At 40.3% G+C, this 16,066-nt stretch overlaps 3 protein-coding genes across 6 annotated transcripts in view; 1 reads left to right on the top strand and 2 right to left on the bottom strand.

Annotated features, from left to right (window-relative positions):
* stra6 (signaling receptor and transporter of retinol STRA6) overlaps positions 1 to 10,091 on the top strand; it is a 21,456-nt gene extending 11,365 nt beyond the window's left edge. For 3 of the 4 annotated variants that reach the window (XM_007556806.2, XM_007556805.2, XM_007556802.2), the window contains exons 8-18: positions 1,626 to 1,696; positions 1,770 to 1,849; positions 1,942 to 2,006; positions 2,329 to 2,491; positions 2,583 to 2,658; positions 3,037 to 3,170; positions 3,282 to 3,399; positions 3,720 to 3,821; positions 3,916 to 4,079; positions 5,299 to 5,436; positions 7,541 to 10,091. In XM_007556806.2, coding sequence (XP_007556868.1) covers positions 1,626 to 1,696; positions 1,770 to 1,849; positions 1,942 to 2,006; positions 2,329 to 2,491; positions 2,583 to 2,658; positions 3,037 to 3,170; positions 3,282 to 3,399; positions 3,720 to 3,821; positions 3,916 to 4,079; positions 5,299 to 5,436; positions 7,541 to 7,782 — 1,353 coding nt within the window. In that variant the 3' untranslated portion in view covers positions 7,783 to 10,091. The remainder of the gene's footprint in view (positions 1 to 1,625; positions 1,697 to 1,769; positions 1,850 to 1,941; positions 2,007 to 2,328; positions 2,492 to 2,582; positions 2,659 to 3,036; positions 3,171 to 3,281; positions 3,400 to 3,719; positions 3,822 to 3,915; positions 4,080 to 5,298; positions 5,437 to 7,540) is intronic. The other variant, XM_016673728.1, reaches the window with a different exon arrangement.
* The window catches only part of sema7a (semaphorin 7A (JohnMiltonHagen blood group)), a 23,425-nt gene continuing 14,804 nt past the window's right edge, over positions 7,446 to 16,066 (bottom strand). The window contains exon 16 of the transcript XR_001662697.1: positions 7,446 to 7,456. The gene's annotated coding sequence lies outside the window, so the exon portion shown is untranslated. The remainder of the gene's footprint in view (positions 7,457 to 16,066) is intronic.
* On the bottom strand, positions 10,238 to 13,985 carry islr2 (immunoglobulin superfamily containing leucine-rich repeat 2). Its single transcript, XM_007556801.2, has 2 exons — positions 13,679 to 13,985; positions 10,238 to 13,122 (listed from the first exon to the last, which is right to left on the bottom strand). The coding sequence occupies exon 2, from the start codon at positions 13,112 to 13,114 to the stop codon at positions 10,943 to 10,945; it is 2,172 nt and encodes a 723-aa protein (XP_007556863.1). The 5' UTR covers positions 13,115 to 13,122; positions 13,679 to 13,985; the 3' UTR covers positions 10,238 to 10,942.

Here is a 16,066-nt window from a genome sequence, read left to right as displayed (position 1 = left end):
TTTTACAAAATGCACGTTTACTCTAAATCTGTGCACGTGAGGAGGGTTTAAGTACTGGTTAAACAAGAAGCTTACTGCACTCATTCAGTCGAGGCTTAATAAAAATTTCGGCCCCTCACAGTACACCAGTCGCGTAATCATTTTAAGCAGGTTTGACGTAATTGGTTTACAATATGCTCTTGATCAGATTATGAAAAGGTTTCCAGGTTTTTTTCTTTTTTTGTTGTTGAAGGGGAAACACAATGCTTTTTTTCTTCCACGCTAATCTTGGCACGGGCGTGACAGAGTTTGGTGAGGCGATTGCCTGGATTTTGTATCACCTCCATCCCACCTCTGCTGAAATCTTCCACAGAAATGAACCTCATTAACCTTATCAGGAAGAGATTTATTTTCCATAACCTTTGCAAATGACAAAATCAAAATTTCTAAATGTTTCAGGACTTTATACATGTGAGCAAAGTAGTTGTACTGAGGTCTTTTAAATCTTTTCTTTGAAGCTTTATTTAATTCGAGTAAATTCCATAACACTAATAGAATGTTTTGCTGGTACAGACTGGCTCAAGTCTGGAAATCTTTGCCATTTTACTATAGCTGTAGTTAAAATGCCTGATTGAAAAAGTACATTATTCTCATTATCAATGTGGAGTTTATTCACACTGTTCTTCTTTGTTGCTATAAGCAGGAATCAATGTGCAGTGTGAATTAAAGTTAAGTCAGATTGCAATCCATTCGCCCTCGATTTAAATAGATCTTTTTGTTTTTAAAGTGTATTAAAGCACAAAATAAATGTGACATTCACTGCCAGGGATGTAAACTTCTAACTGGCAGTGAAGACGGTTCTTTTTGTGAGTTTCTTTCTGGTCTTTTCTCTTCAAATCTGAAATGCAAGTTGAGAAGGTTGTTGTCTTATGATTGACTGAAATATTAGAAAATAAACTACTTCCTTTATCCTTAAAATACCCTTTAACGTTGCTTTTATTTTGCATTTAAGCTGCTTATTTTATTATTATTACTATTATTGTCTATATTGTTTAAAAATTGTCCAACCAGGATTTGGCTTGAGCTAAGGTGACACATATATCCATGTAGATTTAATTTCCCTTATGTCACTAAAACACTAAGAAACCTGTACTGAAGTTTTGGATAAGTTTTCCAAACAAAGTCTTCTTTTGCAATTCTTGAATTGCATACAGTTTGTATTTCATTTCATTAAGTGTCATGTTCATGGTGCACTTGGCTAATGGCGCACTTATCTCCATGAGGCATTCATCACTTAGACGTTTTGAAGATGGTTCCTTGACCACAAAGTGGATCTCATGGACATATTTTCTACTTGGATCAGCTCAGTGGATATGGAGGTTTTTTCTTTTTCTAACCTAACTACTGCAGGGGGGTCTTTTTGTCTCAACCCCCCCCAATTGTGCAGGGGTTTGGTCTCCAAACTATAAATGTAAAAGGTAACAGTTTGATTGTAAATGCCACATTTAGAATAAAGTGTGTTTCTGTTTTATTAACAGCCATAAAGTAAAGTCAGGGTTGAATATTCACAAACATGATGAATACGCAGATCGTGACTTCATTGCATCTTCCGATATAAAGCATGTTGACATTTTCTGTTCCTTCAGGATCTTAATAGCAGCTATTACAGAGATTATGTGAAGTCAATTCTTTATGAGAAGAAGTCCAACAAAGTCAGGTAAGAATAATATGTTGTCCACTTTGGTATTTAGTGCAGTTCAAGTGCGTAACTATTTACTTTCCACCTTTAGCAAATCAAGCACAGACAAACCAAAACTCCCACAGAGAGTGACTGATGCTGTGAGATCTTATATTTACACACCAGAGGAAGGTAAGAATGTGTTCATGTGAACTGGTTATATGCATACATAAAAAATATTTTTCACTTTTTTTTTTTAACAACAATAATGTTTTCTTTTCAAGCAGCTTTCCGTTTCCCTTTGAAGTTGGCAATATCTTGTGTTGTGTCTTTCATAACTCTGTATCAGGTAACTACCTTTCTTCTACACATATATTTAGCAGTATATTCAGTTGTATATCCCTCATCAATATGTTCTATTTAACACAAAATAGACCAACACCGTTGACTGTATCAGTATCACTTACTGAGATATTTACATTCACTGTATATAATATCCCTCGGACATTAAATCAAACTTTTCCTGTTTCAGGCAAAAAATGTTCCTTTTGCTGAATGCCAGAATTATCACAGATTTCTATTTTTGCATTACTTTTTTTTAAACTTTTTTGTTTGCTTGGAGAGAAATGACCGAATGAATTCTGTTTTTTGTTTTTTTTTCTCTCCATCAGATGGGACTCGTATTGATCTCTGCTGTGGTGCCAACAATGCAGAAAGCCCGTTTTGGCGTCGACGAAGATATTGCAAATGTTTTAGCTGGCTTCCAGATTATCCTGTCTCCAGACAGAAAGGAAGTCGTCAGAATCGTTGTTTACTACATGTGGTGTGTGGAAGGTGAGTGAATGAACAGCCTCAGCACGTATCTTTGTTTTTTGAGCTCGATGCGACAGCGTTTTGAACTTGCCACATGCTGATGTCCCTGCAGTGTGCTACATCTCTGCGATGACTCTGTCTTGTCTGGTCAACTTGGTGCTGCTCATGCGGTCGATGGTTTTGCATCGGTAAGTCAGAAAGCATAACTGAACAATTGCTTCCTTTTCCCTATTTCTGGTCCCCCGGTCAGTGTCCAAAAATTGCCTTTGCGTTCCACTGTGCTTCATCCTGATAATTTGAAGGTTATTATAACAAAATAGAGAGGTAATCATCCACACAGAAGAGCAGCCAGGTTTCCGTTTCCTGCTGTTTAAGTTGAAAACAACAGTTTAGATGGAAAATTAAAAATAATAATTACCAAAATGGACATCATATTAAATGAAATGGCTTCAAAGGTAAAGCACAGTCTTGCATTTTTAGTAATATTTTACCTCTGCAATATGAGTTTTATATTAAGTATTGTGTTTTCCACCGTGCTCCATTGTCTTGAATGTGTTTTCTTCCAGGTCCAACCTAAAGGGGCTGTACAGAGGAGATATTTATAATGTCTACAACTGCCAGCGAAGCATCAGGGCATCCAGGCCAGCTCTGGTCTGCTGGATGGGCTACACCAGCTTCACAGCAGCTCACATCTGCATTGGTACTAACATTACCTATCCAGTAGAATGAGGCTTGTAGAAATGTATTTATAATTCATTGTAGTAAAACGGAGGGAAAAGTGAGTCTGAAATATTTCATGTTTCTTATGCAGGTATGATCATCCAGACCTTGGTGTTCTTCCTCTGCCTTATGGTTGCTGTCTTCCTCATAATCATACCCATTTTGCACAGGCAGAATCTGATTCTCTTTCAGATCGTATTGAGCATGTGGTGAGCGACATCGCACTGCTTGCATTTTACACTCACAGTTGTCCTTTTACATGTTTTTAACATTTCTGTCACACGAGACATTCGTTTTATATGTAATTTTTAGCAATGCATATAAAAGATTTCAGTACATATCAAAGCAATCTCTCTCTTTCTCTTTGTTTTTGTTTTGACACCCAGAAACCATTTTCACTTTACAATATCTTCCATGTGCAATTCATAGGAATAATTTGGCTTGGCCACATTTCCTGTCCACTACACATAGGTTTTGGGTCTCCTGTCTAAAAACAGAAAATGTTTGACTGTCAAATTTGGCCTTTCAGGCCTTTCTGGTTGATGATTCTCCTAGCTGTGGTGCTTCAACACATCACTGCCAGGTTTTGCTTCATCAAAAAAACAGCAGGAACTCGAGACCTAACCAACAGGTAATTCTCTTCACTCGCCGTTTGTTTGTCTGTCTCACTGTTTAAGAGCTGCATGGCGTTTTGCACGTTTGACGCGCTCTGACCTATCTTGCAGGGGTAATCTGTTCCTGCTGACATATCTGCTGTTTCCCGTCAATGTTTTGATTGGAGTGTTGCTTGCTATCTGGCGCATGATCATCACAGCTCTGTTCAATATCGTTCACATGGGACGCATGGACATCAGTCTTCTTAACCGCAACGTGGAAGCATTTGACCCAGGTGAGCCAGATATATTTTGCATGGTGTACAGAGGCAATAATGGTGCTGGGACTGTCAGTTTATAAAGATGTATATTTTATGAAAATGGATGCAGGATTTAGAAGTATAAATAGTGATCAAGTGTTGCAATGAAACGTTTCTGAGGCTGAGGGGGAGAGGCAAGATAGTTTTTTTTTTTTTTTTTAAATCTGTAAAAGAATTCACACAACAAGATCACAACACTTGTCCACCATTATTAAGAGGAGCATAAGGAGTCTAACCTTCTATGCATAGTTTTCCACCATGGCTCTCTTGGTTCTTCTTTGCAGAATACGGCTGGCTTGATTGATGTTGAATTCCTTCTCCACGTAAAATCTCCAATTATCCCACAATGCACGAGCAAAGCAGAGCTTCCTTTGTGTGCCTCAGCTCTGTTGCGCAACAAAGGATGTGTTTACACTGCAGAGTTAAATATTCAGTTCTGTTCTTGACTCATGCATGTGCATGATGATAAATTATTCCTTTGGTCCTGCAAGTCGCTTTTTTTTTTTTTTGTTCAAATCAATTCAAGCACTTTGCGTTTCACAAAGTGTGTCGGTCTTTGAGTATTGGATGCATTTTGCAATGGCTGTCATTTCCATAAAAGTGCATGAATATGAGTGGATTTTAGAAATAATGCATGCATAATTATTATTTTTATTTATACCCATTACATCTGGGTTGAGAGACAGCATGTGCTGGGGTGTGCAACATTAAAACTAAATGTGCAAGCAAGCCATAAGCACACGCAAATAGCTTTCAGAATTTCCATGATTGTGTTTACATATCAGAGAGTAGCTCCAGCATGCTTGTACACTTGTAAATGCATTGTTATTTTTCTCACATAGGTTTCAAACGTGGCCTTTTAACCAACAAGAAAGAGCTTCTGTTATCCCACTTAGAGGCAAGAAATTAGCATCCTATCCATTTTCCTGTTCTGTCAGCTCTCTGCAGCTTGCATCATATCTGTATTCTGTGCAGTGTGCAAACTAATTGGACACCAATCTCTGAAATGGGCTCAGATTTAAGACATCTGTTGTCAGGAAAAGCAGGTGCTGGGGGGAAAAAAAGAGAAAAGTGTGATTGTGCAGCCATTATGTGTGATTGCCTCAAAGCCAACATGAGGTGTGGCCTTGGCTTTTTATTGCTTTTGCCCTGTCAGAGTAATACCCCCCTCTCTCTTTCCTGTGTCTGCCTGCAGCCTACCGCTGCTATGCTCATTATCTGAAGATTGAGGTGAGCCAGTCCCACCCTGTGATGAAGGCCTTCTGCGGGATACTGCTGCAGTCTTTGGACCAGGAGAGCAAAGCTGCACAGAAGTCACGGGATGCTGAAGAGGGTCTGTAGCACCAAGTTAAATTCACATCAACAACAATTCCTTCATAAGGCATTACAGCCTTATCTGTTTGATTTTTGCACAACACACTTGATGTTTTATGGCCTAACTGGAGGCCATAAACCCTCAAGTTAGGTACACTTTCAGGATGAACATTTTGGAGACAAAAAAAGGTAATTTAAAGTTTCGGAAAATAACTTTATCTCTACCAACATGATAGTTTATGGAAATAGCATATTTTCTGTGCTGTCTTTGTACCACTAAGGCTTCTGTTGTGCAGTTCAAGCACATCCCACTTTCTCTTTTGACTTGAGAGAAGCTGTACTACAGTCCTCTTCATGTGCTATCACAAGAGGTTAATCTACTAAACAAAAGGAGAATTTGGATGATGTGAGAGATGCACCATGTTATAGACAGCCAATAAGAAAGATGGATTCTATTGGACAAGAGAGAGAGCAAACCTTTAAACTGTCATTGCAGATATCGACAATGAATAGATATCTTTGTAAATTTTGACACGGATATTAAAAGTTTTTATAGCACAAAACTTCAAGCTAATAAAATCCTTCATGTTTTGGAAATTACAAAACATGTAATTCTTCTTCAGTGAAGAAGGATCGATTTTTGGTGGATGCATCTAAAGGGACATTTCAATGGGCCTTGCAGTTAAACAGTTATTTTATGTGAAAAGTCCGATCTGAGAAATAGTGCTACTTCCAGTTTATTTTATTCGGTTTATTCAATTAGAGCTTGGGAAAGAACTTGAGATGCCATGAGTTTGACAGCAGAATATGATGCATTTAACTGTGCGGTCGCTGATTGTACTGCTAAACTACATTGCTGATTGTGGTCAGAGGCGCAAAAAGTGGGTATGCAGCGTATGCAACGCATAGGAGCGCAGCACCAGAGGGGGCGCCAAAACCCCGTCTGGAGGGGGCGACGCGCCGATTATGTTTTCCCATACAGTTCAGCGTTATGCCCTTCACCTCTCGGGCATAACGAGGTACATGTAGCGAGTTTTACACTCCACGTAGCGTTGCCTCGGGGGGGCCGATTTATATTTTCGCATCCACCTGATTAATGTGCAGTTGCGCCACTGATTGTGGTGATAAGCTAATAGTGACACTAAATAACCTTAATGATTCCGAGGAAACAGATGCGTCTTACAAACCATGAAGTTGCTGCTAGCATTTTAATTGGGGGGTTTTTACACCAGAAAATAACTCACAAGGTTAAAGATGAACGCCGGCCCGATATTGGCACTGAAAGCGAGACGGAAAGTTATTTAATTTTATCTGAAATCAAGACGTGGTAGCACATAATCAGATCTCAAAGCTGCCTTGCACGCATGCTCAAGATGGGAGATTCGCAGTTCTGATTTAATTTTCCTGGAACAAATTGAGTCTCGCTGAGGAATAATTTACAGCTCTGCTGCTGGTCTCAATCAAATCTTCCATAAATAAATCAGCGTCCCTCATTGCTCCGGTGAGCTTCCATCACCTGAAAGACAATATCATCGCTGCTAAAACTGTTGTTTCTCCTCATTCAGATGAAACCAATTTTATACTTTTAATTACTCACAGCGAGTAGGGCTGCTTGGAGGCTCTGCTGCTGAACTATAATCATAGCTGCGAATGGGAGGTGAGTGACAGTCGCCCACGCAGATAGTCAGAGAGAAGCAGGGAAAACTCATCAGGACTCATCAGCTGCTGAGGAATGCAGGTTCCAGTTGAGTCTAATTACAGACATGCTGTGGACATGTTGCTTGTTTGCATCCAGAAAACAATGCATCTATCAGGGATAATCTATTGTATTGTAGAGATTACATCTTCAGCAGCTGATTAAACAGATGAGCTACACTAATTGCCTGCTACATATTCATGCTGCCCGAGGGATTCAAGCTTTCAGCCAGTATGCTCCCACAACACTTAGGGGATTAAAAAAAATGATTGCTTTCTAATATTACTCTTTTCATTGTATCTTTCAAGCCCTTGGTGGCCCATACAAGAGGACCTCATTTCAGCTTTGAATCTAAAAGATCTCTTTTGTGTGTGTGTGTGTGTTTCAGTGTCTTGTTGGGACCATCATATTGTCTGTCTCCCCTCAGGGATCCAGCTGGTGCAGCAGGAGAAAAAGCTGCACAAAGTCTCCAGTGCCAAGCGGGCTCGGATGCACTGGCAACTCCTGTACACTCTGGTTAACAACCCCTCCCTGGTGGGCACCAGAAAGCACTTCCAGCTTCAGACGGCAGATAACTTTCTAAATGGAAGCCTCAACCGGAACAGCAAGCAGGGCAGCAAAAAGGAAGCGATACCCAAGGAGGCGGAGGCAGCAGCAGCCAGCAATTGAACCAGTGTTTAACCCTCATAATGTATTGGCTTCAGAAGCTGCAATAATTTATGAGATTTCTCCAAACCTGCAATAGATGTCCGCAACTTGCATTATACAGTGTCTTGCATAAGTATTCCTGTCCCTGGAATTGCTTCAGGTTTTACACATTTTCAACCACAAACCTCTGAGGATTGCTGCAGTCACAGTCATGTGCTGTCTGTGACAGCACATGACATAAAGTAATGAATATTTCTGAAATGCAGTGAATAAGACGCACGGTCTTCCATAGTTATGATAAATAAAAACTCTAACGTTTGACATGGATTTGTAGTCAGCCCATTTAAGTCTGGTATCCCGAAATAAAATGCAGTACAGTGAGTCACCTTCAGAGGTCACACAATTATTCCAATTGTATGTAATTAACTTTCAGTATAAATACAATTGTGGGAAAGTTAAAATCAGAGTTAGGATATAAGGCGATATATCAAGCTTTGAACATCTCGTATGCCACTTTTGAGTCCATCTTCTCTAAATGAAAGACCACTGTAGTTCTGGGGGAGCTGCAAGAGAGCAAGAGCTCAGGTGTGGAGATTTTTGTTGTTCAGGGCAACTACAGTACAGTTTACAAAATCTGGTCTTTATAGAAGAGTCATGCCCTACAGTCCATGAGGAGGACACGACAAATGTAGAAGAACGTGCTCTGGACAAACAGGACAATATTATACTCTTCAGCCTGTATGTAACATAGTGTAAAAATGTGTGGTTGTAAACTTACACTGCACATCATCCTGAACAAAAAGTCCTCACGGTAACACACCATGGTGAGGATAGTTTGCTTCAGCAGGAACACTTAAGCAGGTCAGATCTGACTATAAGTTGGAATGAACTAAATACAGGACAGTCCTGGAACAAAAGACTTGAGACTGGGACATAGCTCCACCCCCTCATCAGAAAAACATCAATGAACTTACAGCAAGTGTTGCAGCGGTATGGTTCATAAACGTGAGCTATAGTGGCACAGTCCAAGTCCAGACCAAAATCCATTCATTATCCATTTCTAAGATTATGCATTACGTTGTATTGATCCATCACGAAAATCCCCAAAGAGGCAACATGTCCGTAGACTATAAACAGTGCCTCGTTTTGAATTATTTATCAAGTCTGTGAAAGATTGTAAGGCCTGTTTTGGTCATGTGACTGGAGCATTTTTGCTCAGTCTGATGCGAAAGCTTGCCCGACTCTGGTTTTTCCTACAAATGCATTAAATATAATTTGCAACAAATGAATGTGCTCACCTTGGGTTAGACCTTAGCTGCACCAGAGTTTAAAACCCTCTAAAATAATCATGTTTTCTTTTGTGAAATGCAGAACTTACATATGTTTAGTTCCCTACACTGAACATGTGACTAGAGTCCAATGAACCATCTTTCAGCAGAAGGTATTTATATAGAGATAAAGAGAATATTGACAGAACTATTTATAAATAAACAAATGTTTTTCTTTTTTAATTATTAATCTGTGGAATAGGAGCTGCCATAGAAATCGTGTCTTGTCCCATTTAGTCCAAACGCACTTGCTGCTAAAAGCCCTTTCTATTGTTATCACAGCTCTATTGTGGTTTACCTTGTCTAGTCATGCTTCACTTTTCTGATTAATGTGTCAATAAAACTTAAACAAGTCATTTGAATTAATGTGATACGTCTTTGTGTATTTTCTTTTTTAAGTTTAAAAAATGTAGGGAACCTGGGGATATACGAGAATTTGGTCTCAATGTCGCTTACAAATCCTCAGATTTCTACTTTATGCTTTAGTAATTCTAAATTTCACCCTTTAAATTCCGTTCATATTTAACTAGTGGTATTGTTTCTTTTATCCTAGAATTCCGGGGGAAAAAAATCTGCCATTTATCATATTTAGAAAAAAATGTACGGTTAAATCAAGACAGAACAGAGCATCCGTTTAATTTTATGGGTTTTATTAATTCCACTTACATAGATTTATATCAAAAAATCGTAAAAGGTCACGTTTTTATGTTTTGGTTTTACAACATTGTTCACAAAAAACTCACCATATGTAACAAAAATGCAGGACAGTGAAGCCGCAGGGCGCTCCGAGTGCCTTTTTGTCATCCCGCTTCGCTGTAACTGGAAATAAAGTAAAACCCATAAAAAAAAATAAAAATAAAAGAAATAACTGTAATTTGCTGGGATTTACATCACAGTTAGACAGCAACATCTAAAGCCCTACAGACTACACTAATCAAAAACCACACAAGGAAAACACGCGTGACATGCCATGGACGCGTTCTTTGTAAAAAAAAAAAAAAATTAAAAAACTAAAAGAAATAAAAACAAATAAAAGACGAAAGAAAAAAAGAAAGACAGTATAGGTACCGCAAGCACCCTTTGAATAATTTCTAAAGCCTTTTATACGTTACGTGAAACAACATTTTATCAGTAAATAACCTAGAATTGTTTTTTTTGTCTTTCTTTTTTTTTTTTTTTACCATCAAACACACACAGCTGAAAGCGCAATCTCCCTTTTTGGACGGACAGGACAGCGAACAAGGCGCAGGTGTGCGCTCTTCCCGACTCTAATACCTGATCACCTTATCAAACGCCACATCACACTGAATCAAACACTTTCAAGTGAGTAAGTGACACCTGAGAGGATGTTAAACGGCGGCCTTAAAGCAGAGCACAAAGACGCACACAGGTTAACAAGAGAAGCGTCCCTGACGTCTGCTTATTAAAACGACTTTAAAAAACATTATGGCACTTTGCTTGGTTGAGTTTTTTTTTTTTTTTTTTTTTTTGCGGTCCCAAAATGGCCATTAAGGTTTCATTTGGCTTTTAATTATCTAACTCGCCGCACCTCTGTCTAATTTGCGCCTGCGCGTGTGCTTGTCCTGCAGAAAGAGAACATTTTGCTGCTTTCTTTTGGTGAGGTCCGAGAAGCTGTCTAAATCTGTGCTTGTTCTGTAAACACGACAGACTACAAATGCAACACGAATTAATTCACAATCTCGGCGACTGAAGGACTCTGAGGTAAAAAATAAATAATTAAAATCCGCTTTCTTTTAAAATCACGTGTTTCGATGAGGCGTGGGTTACCTGCTCGAATGTGGGCTACTTTAAAGTAAACTATTTTACACAATACTCGCAGGCGTCCGTGGAGCTCAGCGGCTGGGCTGCTTGTAGTTTCCGTTAATTTCCTCCGAGATTGTGACGGCCTCCGCTCCGAGCGGTAACCTGTCGCTGTACTCGGAGCCGACCTCGAACTCCTCCGGATTGGTTTTCGATGAGGATCCGGGGATGGATTCGGTCACCACACTCCCATCAGCATCCCCATCCCTATCGACGTCTCCTTCCTCTCCCTCTCTGTCTCCCTCGGCCTCCTCCTCGTCTTCTCCCTCTCCCACCTCACTCGGGTTGAAGGTTTTCTCTGACTCAACAAAAGACGCCCTCGGATCAAAATCTCGTGTCATCTGCTTCTCCACCTGATCCAGATTCTGCGCCTTCATGATCAGCTTGTAGGTCTTTCCTTGGTATTTGTACAGCAAATGGCAGCAGGTGGCTCCCAGCAAGGGGACAGTGGCCAGACCCAATAGGAAAATGCTGACAACCACAATAATTAACAGGGAGGGGATCTTTTTTCTTGTCGTGAAGACTACTTGGACCTGGCAGTCCTGCCCCCCATAAGTGAGGCAGAGAGTGTAATTGGTGCCGGGCTTTAAGTCGTGGAAACGATATGCATTTACCCCCTCCTCTATGTTGGACCACTGCACCAGGGAGTGTCCGTTTCCTGTTTTCACACAGAGGTAGAGCATGTCCAGTGTGTCCTTGCTGGAAGAAGACTGCCGCTGACCAAAGGGCTCCTTGACCACCATTTCCTGGTTCTCAGCCTGACTCAGATGGAGGTTAGACTTGCTGCTGGGGAGTTGCAGAGGGTTTAGTTGTACTTTGGCCTCCGTCTCTGAAACTTCCAACGCAATGACACCAAAATCGAAGGTGTACTGCTTCAGGTCATCCAGGGTCATGTTGAAGGCGTGATTGGAGATGTATTCGCTGCCTTCTCTCACACCACATTTGCTCCCAAAGCTGGGGTCCTTGTAAAAACCTCCCGCTTTCTCTGAGCCGCTGGTTTTGTGCTTTGAACTGTCGTCTGTGCGTTCCTTTGTCTTTTCCTCATTCTTATTACTATAGTTGATCACATTGTTCTTGGTCACTTTGGGGTCTGAATGCTTTTTGCCAGGTACATGGCTCTTGTCCAGAGTTGAATCCGGGACTGAATTGCTCCCTTGCTTTGGGCTGGGAGCCAGAGCCAGTTTGACACTTCTCTCTGCTTTACCTAACTCGTTCACAGCAGAGCAAGTGTAATTACCATCCTCCTTTGTAGTCATGTGAGGGATGGCGAGAGTCCCGTTCTTGAATATGAGGAATCTATTGTTGGTTGTTTTGTCATTTATTGGCGCATCATTTACTTCTGCGGTGGATGGCAGGGGGAAGCGGTAGAATCGACTCCCAGCAATCACCTCCCAGTTGACCTGAGGCATGGGGCTTCCTTTTGTCTCGCAGTTTAAGGTGACCGAAATGCCTTCATGAAGAACAGTGTTCTCTATGTTTGGTCGATAGGTTATGGTGACATTAGGGGCTTCACATTGCAATTTAGGAATCTTTGAAACCTGCACACCCTTCAGATGTTCAGGGGCCTCACACAGGATTTGACTAGGCTCTGGCACAGAAATCTTTGTGGTTTCAATCCAATCTCTCAGCCACTCTAGGCTGCAGGAGCAAGTGAACGGGTTGCTGTAAATCTGCAGATGGGACAGAGAGAGGGCACTGAAGGTGCCCTCCACAATGGTGGTGAACCTATTATTGTTGATGCGCAGGGATCTGAGCTCTTTGAGTGTGGAGAAGGCGTCCTTCGGAAGGTTGACCATCTCGTTGTTGTTCATTTTCAGTAGCTGCAGAGCTGTGAGGTTCCGCAAATCCTCCCAGGGGAAGTTCACAATCTTATTGTTGCTGATGTCCAGATTGCGGAGCTGAATCAGAGGGGCCAAGGTGTTTGTCTGTATGCTGTCGATCTCATTGTGTGCCAGCCAGAGAGAGGTGACCTGAGTGATGTTGATGAAGCTGTTACTTTCCAGGGATGTGATCTTGTTGGCTGAGAGGCTGACGGTGGTAACGTTGAAGGGGAAGCCAACGGGCACCTTAAGCAGATCTTTGTAGGCGCAGTCAGCAAACTGGTGGGCAAATTTATCCTGGCAGTTGCAGAGCTCCGGACAGCTCTGCACAACGCCCGTCAAAGTGGTCCACAAAGCAAGAAGCTGCAGGAGCCTTCGAGCCATTTCTGTACCTGCAGGCACCAATGAACAAACATTATAAAATGCTTTGCAGTTTTCTTACTCGTATAATTTAAATGCATGTTTCAAAATGATGTATTTACTAACAACTGCAAACAAAACCACAGCGGATGTCACAGCATGATTAGATCTGATAGAAAAAGGAAGTGTCATTTTTTTTTTACATTCTATCTTTTTTAACGTGCAATACTTTAGTTGATTTATGTAAATAATGGCACAGTAAAACTGTATTGCAGGCTGTGATGTTACATGAGCAGACACTCCGGGGTCAAATTATCTTTCCTCCTTCGGGCGCGCTTCTGATTCCGCACCAGGCGAAACGGCGCTGTCCATGGTGACTAAACCACGTTTTCTCTTTTAATTTTAACCAAAAACATTTTATTCTTAGCAATGCTTATCAAAGTATTATCTTTTAAATCGGCATGCAAAACGTTTTGAACTTTAGGGTAAACGTCCTTTGTGATGCATAGAAGCTGCTCCAGTTCGCCTCTTTCACCTCATCTTTTACACTTACAGTAACTGGCTTGATTATTTATCGAATCGTCTTACCTTCTGAGAGTTAACTTCAATTCCTGTTATTTTTATACGGAGTTTTGCAATCCTCTAGATTTTACAAGTTTAAATGTGGAAAAAAGTGGCATCCGCACGCGTGGTAGATCCCTTCACATATTTTTTGCCGAGCTGGACAGCACTGAGGAAGGAGGACGGTGGCAGGAACATTTTTTCCCCCTCTTCCCCTGGACAGTCGCTGTTGCGGTCCGTCGGCCGCTTTTTTTTCTTTCTCAGTGCGAGTGAAGGATCCGCTGCGCGCTCCCGTCGCTGCGGAGCGAGAAATGGGGACATGAACGCGCAGCCTCTCCCATCTCTCTGGCCGCTATTAAAGATACAGAAGCTTCGGGGCTCCTCCGCCCTCAAAGAGAATTCATAATTTAACATTTGATGTTTAATTTATGGCTCGCACTCCAGCCCAGTCTTTGACCTCTTTCGGTCTGGGTGCAGCCTTTTGTCTGTCAAATACTTTGTAAACACACTTTATGATTTGAGATAGTTGTTCCGCAAGTGGCGACACGGTTGAAGGCTGCAGTCTTATAGATTTTGTATTTAAAAAATACAGGGGGAAAAAAATCAGACAAGCAAATCTCTTGGAAAGGGAAATTTTCTATTTCGCATGTAGCATACCACTTTATTTTAGGCTTCTTATTTTTTTTTATTTTATTTTATAAACATAATCCGATATTAGTAATCAGAACTCTTGTTCCTGGTTAAATGCTGCCACCTTCTGGCGTTCAGTCTGAACTTTTCCACTGAGTCCAAACAACTGAATAGACAGTTTCGCCTTAGGTTTAACCATAAAGAAATGCTAAACATTTTCACTCCCTTAAAAAAGTTAATCTTCCCCTTGAGCTTCATATTTTGTCACATTAAAGTATTTTTTTGTGTGTAGTATGCCAACACAAAACAGAAAGTCTAATTATAAAGTGGAAGAAAATTATTCACGGTTTTCAACATTTTGAGAAATAAAAATCTGAAAACTGAAGTGTGTATTCTTATCCAGTCCCCCGAGTCAGCACTTTGTAGTACAATCTGTTGCTGAAATCCCAGATTCATGTCTTATGGGAAGCATGTCTCTTCAAGCTTTGTACATTTAAAAATTAAATGTATGTCAGTTCTTTACAAAACAACTCAAACTCATTCAGATTAGAGTTTGTGAACATAATTTCCCCAGCCTCACTATAGATTCTCTATAGATTCGGGTCTGAACTTTGACTTGCCATTCTAACACACAAATGTGCTTTAACTAGGCTATTCCACTGTAGCCTAACTGTTTTTTTTTTTTTTGTTTTTTTTTGGGTGAATAACTCGTAACGTTGGGTCTCATCAATTCTGACCACCTTCCCAGTCCCTCGTTTTGAACCACAAAACAAAAAAATCAACTTTACAACATGCTGCTACCACCACCATGAGTCATGATGGGAATTATCTATTGTGAGTAATGTGAAGTAACTTCCCCCCACAAAAAAAAAAATACAAATAAATAAATAAAATTGTTGATGTAGGCCAGAAACTTTACTTATGTCATTTGACCAGAGCACCTACATGCATGCTGTGTCCCCTGTGGTAAAATATAACTGGGGATTCTGTTGACTTCCTTTTGCCACTTCACAATATCGTGAAGTGCACAAATAATATTTATGTCAACAGATTGCCCCACTTTAACTGTGGATTTCTGCAGCTCCTGCAGAGTTACCATAATTGCTGCTCTGATTAATGGTCTTCTTGCAAGCAAACGGATGGTAATATTTTGGTAAGTTTGCAGTTTTTGGATTGAACAGTGCTGTGTGAGATGTCAAGACAATATTTTCTAACCTTTCTAAACTTCTCCAAGCATAACAATTTGACCCAGTTTGTTGAGTTAAAGCAGGAGCCTCAACATTTTTCACAGAGTGCCACTTAAAGTAGATAACAACCTGACCAGACTTCAATGGTCAGGTTGCTCTTTGATAAACTAAATAGCAAGATGGTGAATAGGTTTTTGACAGGTAAAATGACCAAAAATCTATTAACATGATTTTTTTTTTTTTTGTATAAAAATGTTAATTTTGGTAAATGGCTTTTGGTCAAACACGTTTGTTCCATCCATTCATTCCTCCCATTTTTGGTGAGATCCTAATTTTATCGGAGGCACCTGAAGAAGGAAACAAAACAAAGGCCAGTTTTGCATGCAAATAGCGCCCTCTCCTGTCAAAAAGAAATTACAATGACCTAAAACTAAACTTTCCCTCAAAGTTTACTTGTCCTGCAAGTAACTTTTACATGAGTGTCCATTAAAGTTAATTTTGCATATTCCTTATTAATTTGTATTTATTTTTGTCCCATTTTTTTACATTTCTAAGAAAAATGTGAAAACCAGTAAAAAGCAAGTGTCATTGTGCATAG

The sequence above is a fragment of the Poecilia formosa genome, unplaced genomic scaffold, assembly GCF_000485575.1.
Source record: "Poecilia formosa unplaced genomic scaffold, Poecilia_formosa-5.1.2 Scaffold81, whole genome shotgun sequence".
Taxonomy (NCBI): Eukaryota; Metazoa; Chordata; class Actinopteri; order Cyprinodontiformes; family Poeciliidae; genus Poecilia; species Poecilia formosa.
This window is presented reverse-complemented; position numbering and strand designations above follow the sequence as displayed.

What these genes read in the sequence shown, in the direction of transcription:
- islr2 (XM_007556801.2), bottom strand. Translation starts at nt 13,114, where the DNA reads ATGGCTCGAAGGCTCCTGCAGCTTCTTGCTTTGTGGACCACTTTGACG.